General features: G+C 49.8%; 6 protein-coding genes across 6 annotated transcripts; 2 read left to right on the top strand and 4 right to left on the bottom strand.

Annotated features, from left to right (window-relative positions):
- Nucleotides 1-1,340: 1,340 nt before the first annotated feature.
- K441DRAFT_283504 (uncharacterized protein) lies at nucleotides 1,341-2,077 on the bottom strand. The gene has a single exon (XM_067640944.1). It carries the CDS (start codon nucleotides 1,772-1,774, stop codon nucleotides 1,391-1,393), a length of 384 nt encoding a protein of 127 aa, XP_067498753.1. The 5' UTR covers nucleotides 1,775-2,077; the 3' UTR covers nucleotides 1,341-1,390.
- Nucleotides 2,078-2,275: 198 nt separating this feature from the next.
- On the bottom strand, nucleotides 2,276-4,914 carry K441DRAFT_681243 (uncharacterized protein; the record flags this gene model as incomplete). Its single annotated transcript, XM_067651450.1, has 5 exons — nucleotides 2,276-3,935; nucleotides 3,996-4,428; nucleotides 4,492-4,532; nucleotides 4,590-4,710; nucleotides 4,878-4,914. The coding sequence occupies 5 exons, from the start codon at nucleotides 4,912-4,914 to the stop codon at nucleotides 2,276-2,278; spliced, it is 2,292 nt and encodes a 763-aa protein (XP_067498752.1).
- A 2,300-nt stretch (nucleotides 4,915-7,214) lies between these two features.
- K441DRAFT_681242 (uncharacterized protein) lies at nucleotides 7,215-7,952 on the top strand (the record flags this gene model as incomplete). Its single annotated transcript, XM_067651449.1, has 1 exon — nucleotides 7,215-7,952. The coding sequence occupies one exon, from the start codon at nucleotides 7,215-7,217 to the stop codon at nucleotides 7,950-7,952; it is 738 nt and encodes a 245-aa protein (XP_067498751.1).
- A 378-nt stretch (nucleotides 7,953-8,330) lies between these two features.
- On the bottom strand, nucleotides 8,331-10,723 carry K441DRAFT_667881 (ATP-dependent RNA helicase sub2). Its single transcript, XM_067649911.1, has 5 exons — nucleotides 10,224-10,723; nucleotides 9,338-9,748; nucleotides 8,917-9,277; nucleotides 8,603-8,860; nucleotides 8,331-8,553 (listed from the first exon to the last, which is right to left on the bottom strand). The coding sequence occupies exons 1-5, from the start codon at nucleotides 10,462-10,464 to the stop codon at nucleotides 8,505-8,507; spliced, it is 1,320 nt and encodes a 439-aa protein (XP_067498750.1). The 5' UTR covers nucleotides 10,465-10,723; the 3' UTR covers nucleotides 8,331-8,504.
- K441DRAFT_283463 (Rpr2-domain-containing protein) lies at nucleotides 10,698-11,984 on the top strand. The gene is made up of 2 exons (XM_067640942.1): nucleotides 10,698-11,564; nucleotides 11,623-11,984. The coding sequence occupies exon 1, from the start codon at nucleotides 10,931-10,933 to the stop codon at nucleotides 11,540-11,542; it is 612 nt and encodes a 203-aa protein (XP_067498749.1). The 5' UTR covers nucleotides 10,698-10,930; the 3' UTR covers nucleotides 11,543-11,564; nucleotides 11,623-11,984.
- Nucleotides 11,985-12,686: 702 nt separating this feature from the next.
- On the bottom strand, nucleotides 12,687-14,626 carry K441DRAFT_283465 (uncharacterized protein). The gene has a single exon (XM_067640943.1). It carries the CDS (start codon nucleotides 14,360-14,362, stop codon nucleotides 13,040-13,042), a length of 1,323 nt encoding a protein of 440 aa, XP_067498748.1. The 5' UTR covers nucleotides 14,363-14,626; the 3' UTR covers nucleotides 12,687-13,039.
- Between the last annotated feature and the right edge of the window lie 337 nt (nucleotides 14,627-14,963).

Here is a 14,963-nt window from a genome sequence, read left to right as displayed (position 1 = left end):
GCTGACAGCTTCATGCTGCCAATTCCCTAGCCATATCTACTTCTGCCCAAGCTCCGCCCTAGGTAATAAGCAAATGCCCTGGAATAAAGGCCCCAAGAACCTTCAAGCCTATCATTACCAATTCTTCTTTATTAGTACGGGTTGCAGTCAAGGCTTTCCTTAGCTCCATCAACATTAAAACTTTGCAGCCAGGATAGGATGAGAAGAATTCCTACACAAAATTCTTTTGTATCCCTCAACCGACTTGTGAAATAGAGCCAGGTCATGCCAATCGCTTTTCTTATCTTGCCGTGATGCCCCAGGATCCGAGGAAGCCCTCAACACTAGGAGGTCGCGTACATCTGCCCTAACAATGTCTGATACAACAACCCTTAGTCCTTCCCAATGTTCGAGAAACCTCATTGAAAGGTGTCAACCAATAAAATATGTCCTATTTGACTTCGCCAAAGAGACCGGTCTTTTTGAGCCAATTGGGCGATCGACAAAAGCATCGATGAGCTCCAGCGCGTGGTCGAGGAATCTAACACCTCAGAAAGGGTGAAGAAGTGCCTTGTATAGATCTGGCCCGATCAAGGGAATATATTAGTACACCCAATACGCTGTAGACGTTGCTGTGTAAAGTACTTATGAGCTCGTATCATTACAACCAAGATTTCTGTTCAGCGTGAGTCTACCCGGGAACTTTCAATAAACCACAAACAGGGGACAAAACACGTGCCAAATCGTCAAGCTTACGGGTCGTTGCTGGCCAGTCATAAAATCTATATCTCAATAACTGAATAGTCATAAATCGTATATTTAGCAATCTCACAGAAAAATGTAGCGAAGGGGAGACAGTGAGGGCTCCTGGTTTCTTCATGGCGGAAGTGTTTCTCTTGTCTTTGCGTTCTAGATGCTTCAAAAAGCGAAGTTGTGGCCCAATTGCTCCTAGCTATCTGACAGCCGTTGACCATCCGAAACAGGGACGAAAAAGCAGGAGGATCAACGGCGAGCCGATGGGCGGATTCACGGATCAGCAGTGATGACTTTAGGGAGGTCTCAGATGTTGCGAATCTCTCAGCCTCTGAGACAATTTGTAGTTCATCCCCTAAAGTGGCGCACACAACATTTAAGCACGCACTTCACTAGTGTAATTACTGTAAGACAGCAGCAAAACCCTCCGGCGAGTGAGACATGCGTCGTTCCATCGCTTATGCAACTACAAAACGCGTGTTGGTCTTGGCGATTAAACGGCACAATTTTATACCTTTAAAGTGATAAGCACGACCATTTTGACATATTTTAACGCATTTTAGGGTATAAATCAGCGTAATTTGATCTGCGCGATCAACACGCGCCTTCGACTGGATGCGCCAAGGTGGTGTAGAGTTCGTACGCTATCACTGAAGCTTCATCCGAAAGTCCCGAAAATCCGAAGATCGAGTCTAGCTTCATCACCGTCACAGTTATCGTGCTGATCAAGATACTCTGAATATGTGTACTGCCTGGTGAACCAAAATCTTTTTTTGTCAATATTTATGTATGCTTTGCTACAACCCCCTGTCAGGGAGCCCGTGGCAACCACAACCCCGTGACACGAGCTGCCTTTCTCTTCCATCACCCATTTTTCTTGCCAGCAAAAGTTATAGATAGTACAGACACTTGTTGGCCAGTAAAGCCAACTACACAGGCCATGAATAAATGCCCACTCAGATGCGACGAAGCCAAAGAACATATAGATGTGTGAAAGGTGAGGCAAGAAACACAGAACCAACCAATAATTGTCGCGCCCCATGCAAGAAACAAATTAGTTGGTGCTAGTTGTACAGCAGGAAGACGTTGTCGTTTAACGTCTGCAGTATATACAGGATTTGAAAACCCAAACAAAAAACTAACAGAGCCATCCTTTCGCGAGGAGCGTGTGTGTACGTTCAAGTATCCCCCTTTAGCCACCGTCTATTTCCCATCATTAAGTATCTGCCGATAAGCCCTCCGGCGCTTATTTTAGCTCATAAAATTGTCCCAGCCAGCTTATTACCAATAAGCAAAATATAAAGATTTCGGTCCGTATACGAGAACCTCGGAGAAAAGACAGTGGGTGTGGTGTGGTGTATTGTGGTGAGTGCCGTCAACGGCAAAAAGCGGTAATGGTGAAAGTGATGGGAAAGACATGCCGGGCCGTGTGATTTTTGGACCCGTATAGTGTCGTCAATGTCGCTGGAAAGGAAAAAACGGTGTGCTTGTAAACTCCCAAAATACTCCAATTCGAATGCCGCAAAGCGAAAATTCCCTTCTATTATCGAACGCCGATAGGAGGACGAGGTCCTAGACTACTCTGGCTGCTGTGCGCAGAGTTCTCGGAATCTAATTGAGCGCTGGCGCCACTATCACCACTCTCCGCGCTAGCGCTCGCACTGCCAGTCAGACTGCGCACTTGAGGACCGATTTTGGGCGGGTAAAGGTTGCTCACCCCAGCATGTTGCTCGACTTGTTGAGGCGCCACTGCATTTCCGTGACCCATTGGGTGTCGTGGCACGGGCTGCCTCACTCCTGGCGGCGATGGCCGTCCATTTGGTTGCGGATAGCCGTTGGGAGGAGATGGTCTTCCTCCAGGTCGAGGTCCCGCACCGAGCGGGTTACCGGGTGATTGGCTTATTCGTCGGTTAACGGGAGGATAGCCACCGTAGCTGCCTCCCTGCTGAAGTTCGTCCAAACGAGCAGTTGTTAGTGAATTTGTTCTTGATTCCTGTCCCATAGCTTGTCGATCCACAGTGCCATATCGATTAGACGAATATCCCATCAAAGCGTTGTTCATCAGAGAATCGTGAAGACCTGGAACGTCTGCCATCAATCTGGCACTGGTCCTATTCTTGTTCATACCAGGCCGGCTGAAAGGGTTCCTCATACGGGATTGGCTGCGAGGGTCGAGTCCTGGATCTGGATTGTTTCGAATTTGGCTGGCACTTGGCACTTTGCGATTACGACGAGAGGTAACACTCATCATGTCGAAGTTATCGGGGTCGATTTTAGGACCTGGCCCACGGGCATCTGCAGGATCAAAATACTCCTCGTCATCTTCATCAAACCCATTAACGTGGGATGGAGGTCCTCTCCTTTGTCCACGACGCATGTTGTACTCCTGTTCCCTTAATTGAAGCTCCTTCTGTCGTAGCATCAATTCTCGCTCTCTGAGAGCAATGTCGCTCGATGAAGCCATCATCTGCCCATCGCCATAAATACCGTTCGGGCCATCTATAGTACCCTCGGGAATGCTGTCGTAAAGCATAAGATGGCTGAATTCTTCAAGATCGTTTCCTTCAAAAGAAGATGGCCTTTGCATCGGAGGGCCTTGGGGAGGATAGCCATTTCCGTTCATAGGTCTTGGTCCATACCCGTTGATTGGGGGAGGGCCACGACGCATCATCGGATGTGGAGGTCCAATCATTGATGGTGTCCTGCTACCACCTGGACGTGGGCCGTTCTTCATGGGGCCGTTCATTTGCCCGTTCATCATGGGCCCTGGCCCTCTTGGTAGTGGAACGGATGATAACCTTGGAGGTGGCGGTCCACCAAGTGGAGATGGGGCTGGTCCTACGGGTCGGGTTCGATTTACGGTATTAATGTGATGTAACATCGCGTATAGTGTTTCGATGCGAGGTACAGGAATATTGAGCTCTTGGGCCAGTTTCAGAGATGATCCCAGGTAAGTCTCGACTTCCATAGGTCGTTTGGCTTCAAAATCCATATACATAGTACTGTTGGTTTCTTGTGGCCGAATCATGGAATCTACTGTCTTTTCACGAAAATCTGCTGGAAATTCACAGCCTTGAGCAGTTGCCACTTGAATCAACTCATCGATGGTTCCTAGAATTAGAGGCCTAACACCAACTTTCTCGATTAATTCAGCGTGATTTGGAGTTTCCAATAAAACGCTTGCGGGATGGAATGCAATGTTTCTAGGAAATACAAGTTAGTGGGTTTAATGCTAAAATTAAGGGTTAAGCTAGTTAACTAACCCAATCATTCTGTCAAACTGTTGCTGTCGAATGTTTGGAGAAACCTTGCAGTTTACTTGACCTGAACTGAGAGTCATAGCCAAAGCCTCCGCCATATCGGTTTGAATTGATGTTGGAATGGAAGGATTTTTGTTCGCTGATCCGACCCAAACGTCGGTTGCCCCCCTATGTTCGAAATCGCTCGCACCAATCTGCATAACTTCTGCTCCGGAGACTAATGACAAGACAATGTTTGTAGGAAATCTTTGCTCGAGATATGTCTCCACTCCAAGACTGTGTGTCGTGTTCATAAGGATGCAGGTGTGTTGAGGTAAGACGACGGATTCAATAATGTTGGCAATATCGTATACATCAGGGAGAGCTTTTACACAGAGAAGAACGTAGTCGAACGGCTGTTTAGAGGAGTGTGAAGCGTCTTCTGGTGTTCGAACAACTGTGAAGGAATCTTGTTAGTCACGGATTTCCACTGTTGATTGAAATTTAGGTGATGACGTACCCGCATGTGGTTTGAATCTCTCATTACCGAATATTCCAGATCTGAAGATGCGTTAGTAGCAAGCTCATTCATGAATAACTGTGCAGCATGCCACATACTTGAAAGATATTCCGTATTGAGCTACTTGATCGAAACCGGATTTCCAGACCAGCGTCACATCACAAGCGTGGGTTGCTTGAAGCCGCCATGACAAGAACGCCGAGACAGCATTACCGCCAACTACAGATGACAATGGTCAGTATATGTATCCAGATGAGGTACCAACGTAACGTGGTGGGATAAGAACGGTAAACTTGGCTGCGACGATGTGGGCGGCGTCGTCACAAGCCGGCGGGGGGAGCAATTGAATGTCGCACGTGCGAGTATGGTGAATGGATTCTACGAACCTGACAGTATCCGCAGTCGAGGTACAGCGGGAGACATGGTGGAGCCTTTCTTCGACTTTTATTGAAGAGACGGGCGACTTGGATGGTTGGAGGTGCCAAATGTTGGCGTAAGTGCCGCGTATCCAGGTCGTGCGCGATGTCTGACGGGCAGAGCGAACACCGTAATTAAGTGATTAAGATAAGTGGGAACGAGCGTGCTGGAGTCGACGGCAGCTCAGGACGTCGGCATGTAACGGCGATAAAGAGAGACTTAGGAGAGAGACAACGGAGGGCTTTCAGAAAGATTTCTTAGCGGTCGCGAGAGACGCCAAAGTTGGAAGCGGAAACTGCCACCTCGTTCTAGGCGCGACGAAGATGCTAGGGCCGAGCCACAAAGAGACTACAGGAAGCCAACACCGCTGGGCTGAACCGTGCCGCAGCTACCGCGACGTGCAAAAGCGAGTAGATTGCGTCGCTGGCGGATCGGATCTTGCGAGGGGTGGTAATTAGGGATGGCTGGCGGAAGAGAGAGAAGGAGGAGAGTGAACTGATTTCCTATCTTAAACCTTGATGTTGCACACCTCCCGCCGCGTACCTAGCACGTCCCGCTAGGCCGCCGCACGGCAATTGATAGACAGGAATATGTATTATTATTATTGTTCAAGACAGATCAAGACAGCAACTGCACCTAGCTTGCCCGCATCGCCCTCGTCTGCCACGCACCAGTGAGCCTGCTCATGCACATGCTGCTGCTTGTTTGCCCCCCCCGCGCCTGATCACGCCTGTCCAGCGCCCGCCATGGAGACGAGCAGCTCACAAAAGTGCCCTAGAGTGCCCTATCTACACAGCTCGGTGGGATTCCTGTATGGCGTCCACCGCAAGCACCGACATCCGGGCTGCCGCTGAACCTTGCTTGCGTGGCCATCCGGCGGACATGGAGATCCAGTCCAGTGCTAGTCCACTCCCAGTCCACTTCCACTGCTAGTCCGTTCCAATCAAGCGCTGCTGCATATGTTAGGAGGCCTGAGCGGCGCATCCACCTATCGCGAAACATCACCGGCAGCAATTGCATGCAGAGTAGCTCCCTTAATGTGCTGCTCATACGAGCGGCCCCTCCAGCGCCGCGCAACCGCTGAAGAAGGGGCCTTGATGTCGACCATGTCGGCCATGTCGGCCAACCTCTCGCCCTCTGCCAGGCTCTCACCAGGATGCTTCCCAGTGGAGACTCACCAAGCCCTAGAGCAGCCGGGCAGACGATGGCTCGCAGCCAATTCATCATCGACACCGGGACCGTGCGTAGAGCAAATGTCCGCATCCTTGAACTTAACCAAACGGCGTGCAATGTAATCGTTGCATGGGGATAGCCCCATCACGGCCGTACGTTGAACCTGGGAAAGCCAATTGATCTCGCGATAAAGCGGTTCCCGCAACGCGCGCCCGAACGTTCCTGATGTCCTGACGTTCTGACGATTGACTTGCTCGTGGGTCAGCGCCCCTTTTCTCATCTAAATAGATCCGTTGGGCTCCGTCATGGTTTAAGCGAAAACGCGGGCTGCACAGCGACTGGATAACTAAAGACCATACGTAGCACAACAGCACACCAATACATTAGCCCAGCAGTGCCGAGCGCGGTGAGTTTGATGTTGAAATTGTCATTTAGTACCGAAGAGTAATAATAGTATCGATCGCTTAACGCCACACCTAGTGTTCAAGATCGCTGTTTTGGTCCCTGTCTTTGAGCGTTGATCTTTACCCTATCGTCGACCATCTGGCAAAGAAAAGTCGGTTCCAGCTCTCTCAGCAGCCCCACTGATTGCTTTCGCCATCTGTTGAGAATCCTTAGGCTGTCTAGATCCTCTGTATTATTATTAGCAACAGTTCATACCTTTACAGGCCAATTTACACTGCAACGCCTCATAATGACCGATACCAGCGTTTCAGGAACGCAATGCCTCACCATCACACTCCTTAATTGATGAATTTCTTCCGTATTTTTAATTCCAATTAAGGCAACTAAGTCTTATTCAGAAGGATAACCTTCACTCTCTGTGAGGCAATAAACCTTATGTCCGAACTACTGGCAGCAGCTTTTCTTTTTTCCTTTTTTTTTTTTTTGCCCAAGGTCGACGCCGGATCTGCTTTAAGCCGCCCGAGACAGCGTGCCACGAGAGTGGTGCTAACCTTCCTCCGAGACATGCAGAATCAAAGTATCTCTGGGTCGAATCGTCGAAACCTTGTGCAACCGGGCTTGCCGTAAGCCTCAGACCCCTTTCATTGTGACCCCAGAATTTTCTTCGAAAAGCAGGGTCCCGCTTTTCCCGCAACCACTCTCTTATCTCTGGTCTTTGAAGCCTCGAAATGGCGAGTAAACCTGCAACTATTTCAGCGTGCTGCTGCCTGAGAAGGCCGATGACTAGCGCCGCCCTGGTGGTGATGGCCCCCGGCGCCAACGTGACTTGCGGTGAACAGATATGCGAGAGTCGAAGCCTTTTCGGTTACGAAGCTTGGGGACAGCGCCTTGACACCTCTATGCCGGGTTTAGGTCCTGTAGATCGTGAAGCTGGAGAAGGCGAGAGGGCTGTGGCAGACGTGGCAGTGGCTGCATCTGAAGACGATGCGTCAAAAAGCTGTCACGCCAAATCCAGGACTACCGGAATGCGCCAAGCAGACAGAACCTGTCAGAGGATGGAAGCGAGCGATCCTGAAGTCGTTCCTGACATTGGCGCTTCCCAAACCAACCGGTCTAACACACTTTCAGCAATCCCCCAAAAGCCACCGCTTCGTCCCATGCAGGGTCTGTGTGCTGCTGTGGGTGAGATCCCCCCTTCATATCGTAAGTGGCTGAAGATAGCAATTTCCTCATTCGCCCGTGCTTCAAAACATCTATCGAAACTTCGAAATATTCGATATCGTGAACTCGCCATGCCACATCGCCCGCTTCTTCCACATCCCCCATCTTGGATCAAACCACCAGCTCAATCACCAAATCCCACATCGATCTTCGGTCCTCCAGATCCCAGATACTTTGTCAATCTCACGCGCATTTACACGCTGGGAAAACCGGCAAGGACTTTCAAGCACGCCATCCTTCGATAAAGTTCTTACAAGCAAGATTGGTCAATCTTCGTCCGAAAGCCTTATCCTATCGTTGCTAATGGTCGAGCATTCCGCCAAGTTTCAGATCTTTGGGGGCGCCTGCTGCAGTGTCAGCGCTTGCACCTTTTTTCCACGTCCGAACTAGGCAGAGACGAGGGGCTCTGCGGCCTGCGGGAGAACGAATCCGACTGCAGGCGGATGGGTACGAGCTTGATTAAAATCTGTACCCACTCGTCTGATTCAAATCCTTCAGGCCGATTGGTAATGCGTCCTGTTCATAGTAGATATCGCAAAATCATAACATGAGCGTCGTTGTGGATACCAATTCAATGTCAATTGATACTTCCATCTAAAGTACAGCAAGTAACTAACAACACACCGCAAGTTGCAACGCCAGATAATTTTGTATAGTAGCTCAACACGCCATTGAAGATGAAAACCCGAAAAGATCAACCCATGGCCGAAACCGCGGATCAAACTGCCATCGAGTTGTCAAAATCCCATTCCGAGACGCACGCAATGCCTGCCCACCATAGCTTCATTTCATTCGTCTTAGTTGGCCATGTAAGTACTAGCGTCAATGCCTTCCTCCGGGAATTCACTGCGCAGATCATCAGTATATTTTCAAAATGATTGCCAATATAACTTACGGGAGCGCCACATCAAACCGCTTCTCAATAGACTTTAGCACCTCTTGGTCCTCTTCGCTACTCACGAACGAGATGCTCAGACCCTTTGTACCAAAACGTCCAGCGCGACCAACACGATGCAGATACGAATCGGCATCTGCGGGGAGATCGTAGTTGATCGCCAAGTTGATGCGCTCGATATCAATACCACGTCCAAAAACGTCGGTAGCGACACAAATTCGCTTGTTAAATTCTTTAAACTCTTTATATCGCTTAATCCTGTTCGGCTATCAGCAATCCACGATAAACTCAAATGCTTGAGGTCTGTGGCTTACCGCTCCTCTTGGCTCACACCTGAGTGAACTGCGATGCTGGGGAAGTTGCATTCTCTGAGCAACTTGTCGAGCTCAGTAGCACGTAAGGTACTCTTCACAAAGATGATGACCTGGTTGAACTCGAGCGTATCAAGAAGATCGTTCAGTTTCCTGTTCTTTTCGCCTTCGCTGAGCTTGATGTAATACTGCTGAAGACCGTGGAGCGTGAGCTTCTTCTCGTCATCCACGTAAATTTCGAGAGGATTCTGCATGAACTTCTTGCAGATAGGCCGGGTGGCCTCAGCGAGAGTGGCACTGAACATCATGACCTGCTTCTGGGTCGGTGTAGCTCGAAAAATCTCCTGCACATCGCGGCGCATGTCTTGAGGCGAATGTAAGCATTATTCATCTTTCAATTTGGCAGCTTGAGAGGTAGACTCACCAATTTGGTCCAACATCTTATCGCATTCATCAAGAACGAATCGCTGGATGTTGCCAAGACGCAACTTCTTCTCTCGAACGAGAGCATTCAATCGGCCTGGTGTGGCAACAATGATATGCGGATGAGTGTCTTTGTTTGCAAGAATTTCAATGTCTTTCTGCATTGGAGTGCCACCATAAAAGACAGCAGTCTTCACTTCGGGCATATACTTTGAGAAGCGATTGTACTCATTCTTGATCTGATATGCCAATTCTCGAGTATGGCACATGACAAGAACAGAGGTTTCGCCGGCAACCGGCTCGATTTGTTGGAGCGTTGCGAGGACAAAGACCGCAGTTTTACCAAGACCAGATTTGGCCTGGCAAACTACGTCGGTTCCAAGGATTGCTTGAGGAATGCAAGCTTGCTGGACTGTATCGGATAACCGAGGACGATGTTAGATATTTTTTCAAGAGAGTTTGAGAACAAGAACCAATCCAGCGTAGCGTCCGTCCATCTCACGGTCAGGTTGCTGTCGAACTAGGCCAGTAGATATGAATCGATGCTCAAAGCATATCCGTCCCAATATATATCCAAAATGGCACAAATCCACCGCTATCTACCGTAGTATATTAAGGTATGTGCGGCCCCAGAAGTCCCCAGCCACCTCCTCGTATTTTCAAGTCTATTGACAAGAGTGAGAGGTATAGATTCCGGTTTCGATAAGCACGATGGCTTCATGCCAACACTGCAGCCGAAATACAGTGTGGCGCACCCTTTTCCGGTGCTCTTATGACTTCTTCGGGGCCGCCATTGTATTTACATGAAAGGCCGAGGACGCGTTGCGGAGATGGACGGACGCTTCAGGAATGATACTGGAGGAGTTTGTGGGGAAAGGTTAACTGACCCTCCGAAGGATGCTCGAAACCGCAATCGGTGATAGCACGTAGAAGCTCGGGCTTCAATAGAAAATCCCGGAAACCAGTTGAGTGTATGCCGACATAACTGCCCTTCTTATCTGCTGGTCCACCGGTGACGGTCAGGTCTCCTTTCTTCTGATCGCCGGACGCAGCTGCGCCGTTAGCGGGAGCATCCGTGGTCTGAAGCTCCTCGTCAGAGTAGTCGATAAGGTCCTCCTCGTGAGACATGTTGAAGCTGTAGTTGGACTGGTGATAGTCGAAAATGTAACTAGCGAGATAGTGAAGGTTGTTAAATGAACCTTCAAAAACGCAAAGGTTGGGGAAACAAGGCTGAGTCTCTCAGATCTTCAAATCGGGTGCCGGCTCTGTCGCGGGAGTGAGGTCTAAGAGAATGGCGCAAACCGTGGATTTAAATCGCTCGCAGTAGATGGAGGGATAGGTCGCTTGCAGATGAGAGACTAATGAGGATAGCGATGTAGAAGGTGAGGTGAGGCAGAAGTAGGGAAGGACGCGAACGGACAGAATTAGGCTGCGAATGGGGCGCGCTAAACAGTCACGTGTTTTGTTGATCCATGCTGACTCTCAGATTTCGTTTGAGGCTCCACCTTTTACAATGGACACGATCGGCCGTTGAGCATGCTTGTGTAATCAGCGAATTCTTCTTTCTCAGACACCTTCTAGAACCGTGTTTCTCATGGCAAAAATCAAGACAGCAAAGGGTTCGAAAGGCGTACCCAACAAACATCTCCATTCCCGCATCTCATACCTATATCAGGCCGCCGTCTATCTATCGCTTCAGCAAAATACTGAAATCTTTCAGAAAGAATCAAAATCTGCAGAGGACACCAAGGTTCTCGAAAGTGCTGGCACGTCCTCTAAAGTCGCCACCGCCTCTGATTCAAAAGTCGCCTGTGCAGACTTAGATGGCTCTGTTCTAGAATCTTCAACAAGTTCTGTGGCACCAAAACCCACCAAAACCGCCTCTTCAGGGCTCGCGCTGCAACTGAGCTCTCACCTCCGTGGCGTGTCGCTAAAAGGCCAAGTTCGACTTTCCCGTGACCTCAAACGTTCAATCTGCAAGTGCTGCAAAACTATTCTAATACCTGGCCGCACCTCCACTACTACGATTGAGAACCAAAGCCGAGGTGGGAGAAAGCCTTGGGCAGATGTTCTTGTTATTGAATGTAGCACATGCGGTTCTAAAAAGCGCTTCCCTATTGGGAGCGAACGCCAGACTAGGAAGACAGCCCGACCCAAAGCAAAAGAGGGCTCTTCAACTAAGACTGAGCTTCAGACCATGATTTAGAAGCCCTCTGGAACCAAAACTTGTGAGGAACAAGAGTAAAAATATGCGTAGAAAGCGAGAAGTCCGCTAAGAAGTTCAAGTCGCCGGAAGTTTAAGGTAGCCAGCAGATCGCCAGAAGGGAATCACCCTCGTCTGCTCGACATGAATATAGACCAACGTTCTACTATTCGACAATCCATGGACAGAGAGTGGGATGTAGAGGCTTGAGCAAGGAGCCATGCAAATACCTCACATAGACCGATCATATGGCGCCGAACCCTTTAGGAAATGCGTAACCTATCAGCGCAGCCCAAGAGAAGAATTCACGCTTAGTGAGATTCGATTCAGCTAAGCGTATACTGGATGGCATGATGCCCAAGAGCAATTTTCAGAATGTGAACTGGGTTCGAGCATGCGGGTTATGTCAGATTAAATTCTGGAACAAGTCATGTGTAGCTAATTAGACATGCTACCACGACCGCTATGAGCCATTGAGTCAAATATTCACCGTGAAATGGTACGAAAACTACGTCTCAAGCCTACCCACTTCTGTACACCAATATGTTCAACTAGCCATTTCGTCCATCCAAAAACCCTAGGACCTACACCGTGCATCAGTACACATATTCTCCTATTAGCAAGCAACCACATCAACATATCCATACAACCCTCTTCAATGCTGGTTTTAGTTCCGTTATCATTGATCTCATTCCTTCATACTATCATACATATGTCTGTCATCCGCCAATACCAATCCAAAAAGAAACGGGCATTCTATTTCATCTTCATCATCCATAACTCAAGACAGTAAGGAGGAAGTAGGAGGCAGATGCAACGATACTGCTCACTTGCTCGGGTGCGGGTACAAAATGCCGCCTAAGGTTTGTGCAAAGAAAGGCGAAGAAAGACATTTATATAATGGAGCAGTAAAGACAGAATTATGGCCCTTACAGGCTGATGCATTGTCTTTTTTTCTTTTTTCGTCGTGATTCATAATTCGTCAAACGAGCAAAAATGAGAAGGGGGATTTGTGTAATACAGAAGAAAGAATGGAGTAAGGGCAAGCCACCGTAGGAGCATTGACGAGACCAGTAGGAGAGGGATAGAAGATGAAAGGAAAAATATCCAAAGCACCAACTCCACCTCCACCACTTCTAGCACATTTAGAAGCTATCAGTCAACGGATCGCGGTCCCTGAGACTCTTCCCACTGCTACGCCTCCTTCTATGGTCATCGTCCGACACTGAATCGTTGTCGTAGCTGTCGTAGTCGTCGTCACGATAACCGCGGTCCTTATCCCGCCTGATCCCATGTAGCCGTCTACTGCCGCCGCCAGTGCTCTTCGCGATCCCTGGACTGCCCGTCGGACCCACCGCCTGCGACCCTAGCTTCATTATGCCTATATCCACCGGAAGGAAAATCAGTATACCGCCAAATGCAACCATTCTGTGCATCCCAACTCCCTTCTGCTATATACATATCTTTCAACTACACAGCGCTAAAACACTGAAAATTCACTCACTTCTCATGTTTCTTCTCCAGCGCGCTTCCTCCAAGCCCTCCGATGGCGGCCCCTACAAGCGTACTCAGTGTCCCGTGACCAACCTGGTTCCCCGCAAGCCCGCCCGCCAACGCACCTACAGCGCCTGCCGCCAGCTTCTTGTCCGTCTCATCCAGGTTCAGCCGGTCGAGCCTGTCGCGCACCTGGTCACTCATGCGGCTGCGGCTGCGTCCGCCCCCCACAGACCTGGTTCGGTGCCTGAGGGAGTGGCCGTCTCCGTAGTGCTTGTGCCTGTGCGAGGACCGCGTGCTGTCATACCTGCTTGGCGACCCTTGGTAGGCGAGCTGGTTGTTGGGTGGGTATGCGTATTGGTTCAGGGACGGCTGGGAGTGGGAGGGTTGGCGGTAGAAAGGGGGTGGAGAAACGTAGGTGCTGCGCGGTGCTGCGTAGGGCCCACCAGTTTGGCTAGGGGATGCGTAGTCGGCTGGGTTGTAGGGAGCGTAACCCGTGTTGACGGGTGTGTAGGTGGCGGAGTTGGGAGGAGAATATCCGGCTGGTGTGTACCGTGCTGCAGTCGCCGAATTGGCGGTAGTGGGCCGCACTGTGGGTGACGGCGCATAAGGCTGAAGCGAGTTAGGTTGCTGATACCAAAGTGCAAATGGCGGCTCGAAAGATGAATAGAGAACTAAATTAAGAGAGTTGCATGACGGACACGAAATTTCTTCCTTAGGATATTTGCTTGACAGATAGGAAACTGCATTAAGAGGAGAACTGCACATGAAAGGGGTATTTACCTGTGCTGGGTACTGGTATTCGTGCCCGGCTGGAGGGGCCTGGCGATCGTAGTATTCGTTAGCTACAGCCGCCCCTGCTGCTGCTCCTGCAGGTGCGTAGTCTGCAGGATTGTACGGCCTAGGCGGCGCATACGACTCCGATGTTGGAAGTGGCGGGTAGCTCGTCTCAGGCTCACCACGCTCTACTCTCTCTATTTCCTCCCACTCTCTTTCCTTTTGCTCCTGTTTTGATTGTCGTTTGTCCCCGCTCCTGCTCAAGCTTCCGCTCAGACTATGTCGTCGGCTACGGCGTCTCTGTCCGCGGTCGTCGTAGGCGTCACTGTCCTCGGAGGGGCTGTAGTCTGAGAACTTGTCCGGCGGGGTATGTGGGCGATGTGATCGTCTGCCGCTGCTGCTGTCTCTATGCTTGTCTGCCCGCTTTTTCCTCTGCTTCTTAATATCCTTCTTCTCTTGAGGGGTGAAATATCCACCTGGGATGGCCTCGAAAACCCGGTCGGGGATCCGTTCTGCGCCGTAGGCGATGGCTTTTAGAGCCAGACTGGCCATCTTAGTATTTATGGGGCCTTAGGCCTTATAAATAGGATAAAGGAGCTGGGAGTAGATTGACGTAGGGTAGGAGGGCGATTAGGAGCGGTGATTGGTGAACAGGTCCTGGCAGGGAATTAGTGTGGCTAGTGTCGATTACTAGCAATAGTTTGATCAAAGTCAGGATAAGCAGTTGAATAAATAGGTAGCTGTGAGATAAATAGTGGTTTCGAGGTGGAAGCGTTATGGATGAGAAATTTGCCGCATCAAAATCGCGAGCACATACATAGTTATTTTGCATTACTTAGTGGCGTGAGCCTTCAATGGTCGGCATCATGCGGAGTGTCTTCAACCCTGGAATGATGTATGTCATACGCACCGTTTCGAACACTCGACACCCTCACCGCCTCCACAAAGAGCCGCAGCGATGAATCCTCATGATCGCCTACGCGCACAGGAATAACGCTCGTCAGTGCTGAAAAAGCACCTTGTCGCGAGGATTGTCCGTCGTGGGGCTAGTGACGTCAACAGCAAAAAGCACTCCAACAATGTTCGGGGACGGCATCTTCGTTCTCCCCAATCATCTAGAACACGTATCTGCAACTCAACGCCCTGACTGCCG

Source organism: Cenococcum geophilum (genome assembly GCF_001692895.1).
Source record: "Cenococcum geophilum 1.58 unplaced genomic scaffold K441scaffold_58, whole genome shotgun sequence".
NCBI classification, from domain to species: domain Eukaryota; kingdom Fungi; phylum Ascomycota; class Dothideomycetes; order Gloniales; family Gloniaceae; genus Cenococcum; species Cenococcum geophilum.
The sequence above is the reverse complement of the archived record's forward strand: the minus strand, read 5'-3'. Positions and strand labels throughout refer to the sequence as shown.

Bases quoted from the DNA above. Each gene is read 5' to 3' on its own strand.
- K441DRAFT_283465 (XM_067640943.1), bottom strand. From the start codon at position 14,362: ATGGCCAGTCTGGCTCTAAAAGCCATCGCCTACGGCGCAGAACGGATC.
- K441DRAFT_667881 (XM_067649911.1), bottom strand. From the start codon at position 10,464: ATGTCTCACGAGGAGGACCTTATCGACTACTCTGACGAGGAGCTTCAG. The intron at 9,749-10,223 runs GTCAGTTAACCT...TATCCGATACAG, and splicing joins TTTCGAGCATCCTTCGGAGG to TCCAGCAAGCTTGCATTCCT. The intron at 8,861-8,916 runs GTAAGCCACAGA...ATAGCCGAACAG, and splicing joins GGTGTGAGCCAAGAGGAGCG to GATTAAGCGATATAAAGAGT.
- K441DRAFT_283463 (XM_067640942.1), top strand. From the start codon at position 10,931: ATGGCAAAAATCAAGACAGCAAAGGGTTCGAAAGGCGTACCCAACAAA.
- K441DRAFT_283504 (XM_067640944.1), bottom strand. From the start codon at position 1,774: ATGGGGCGCGACAATTATTGGTTGGTTCTGTGTTTCTTGCCTCACCTT.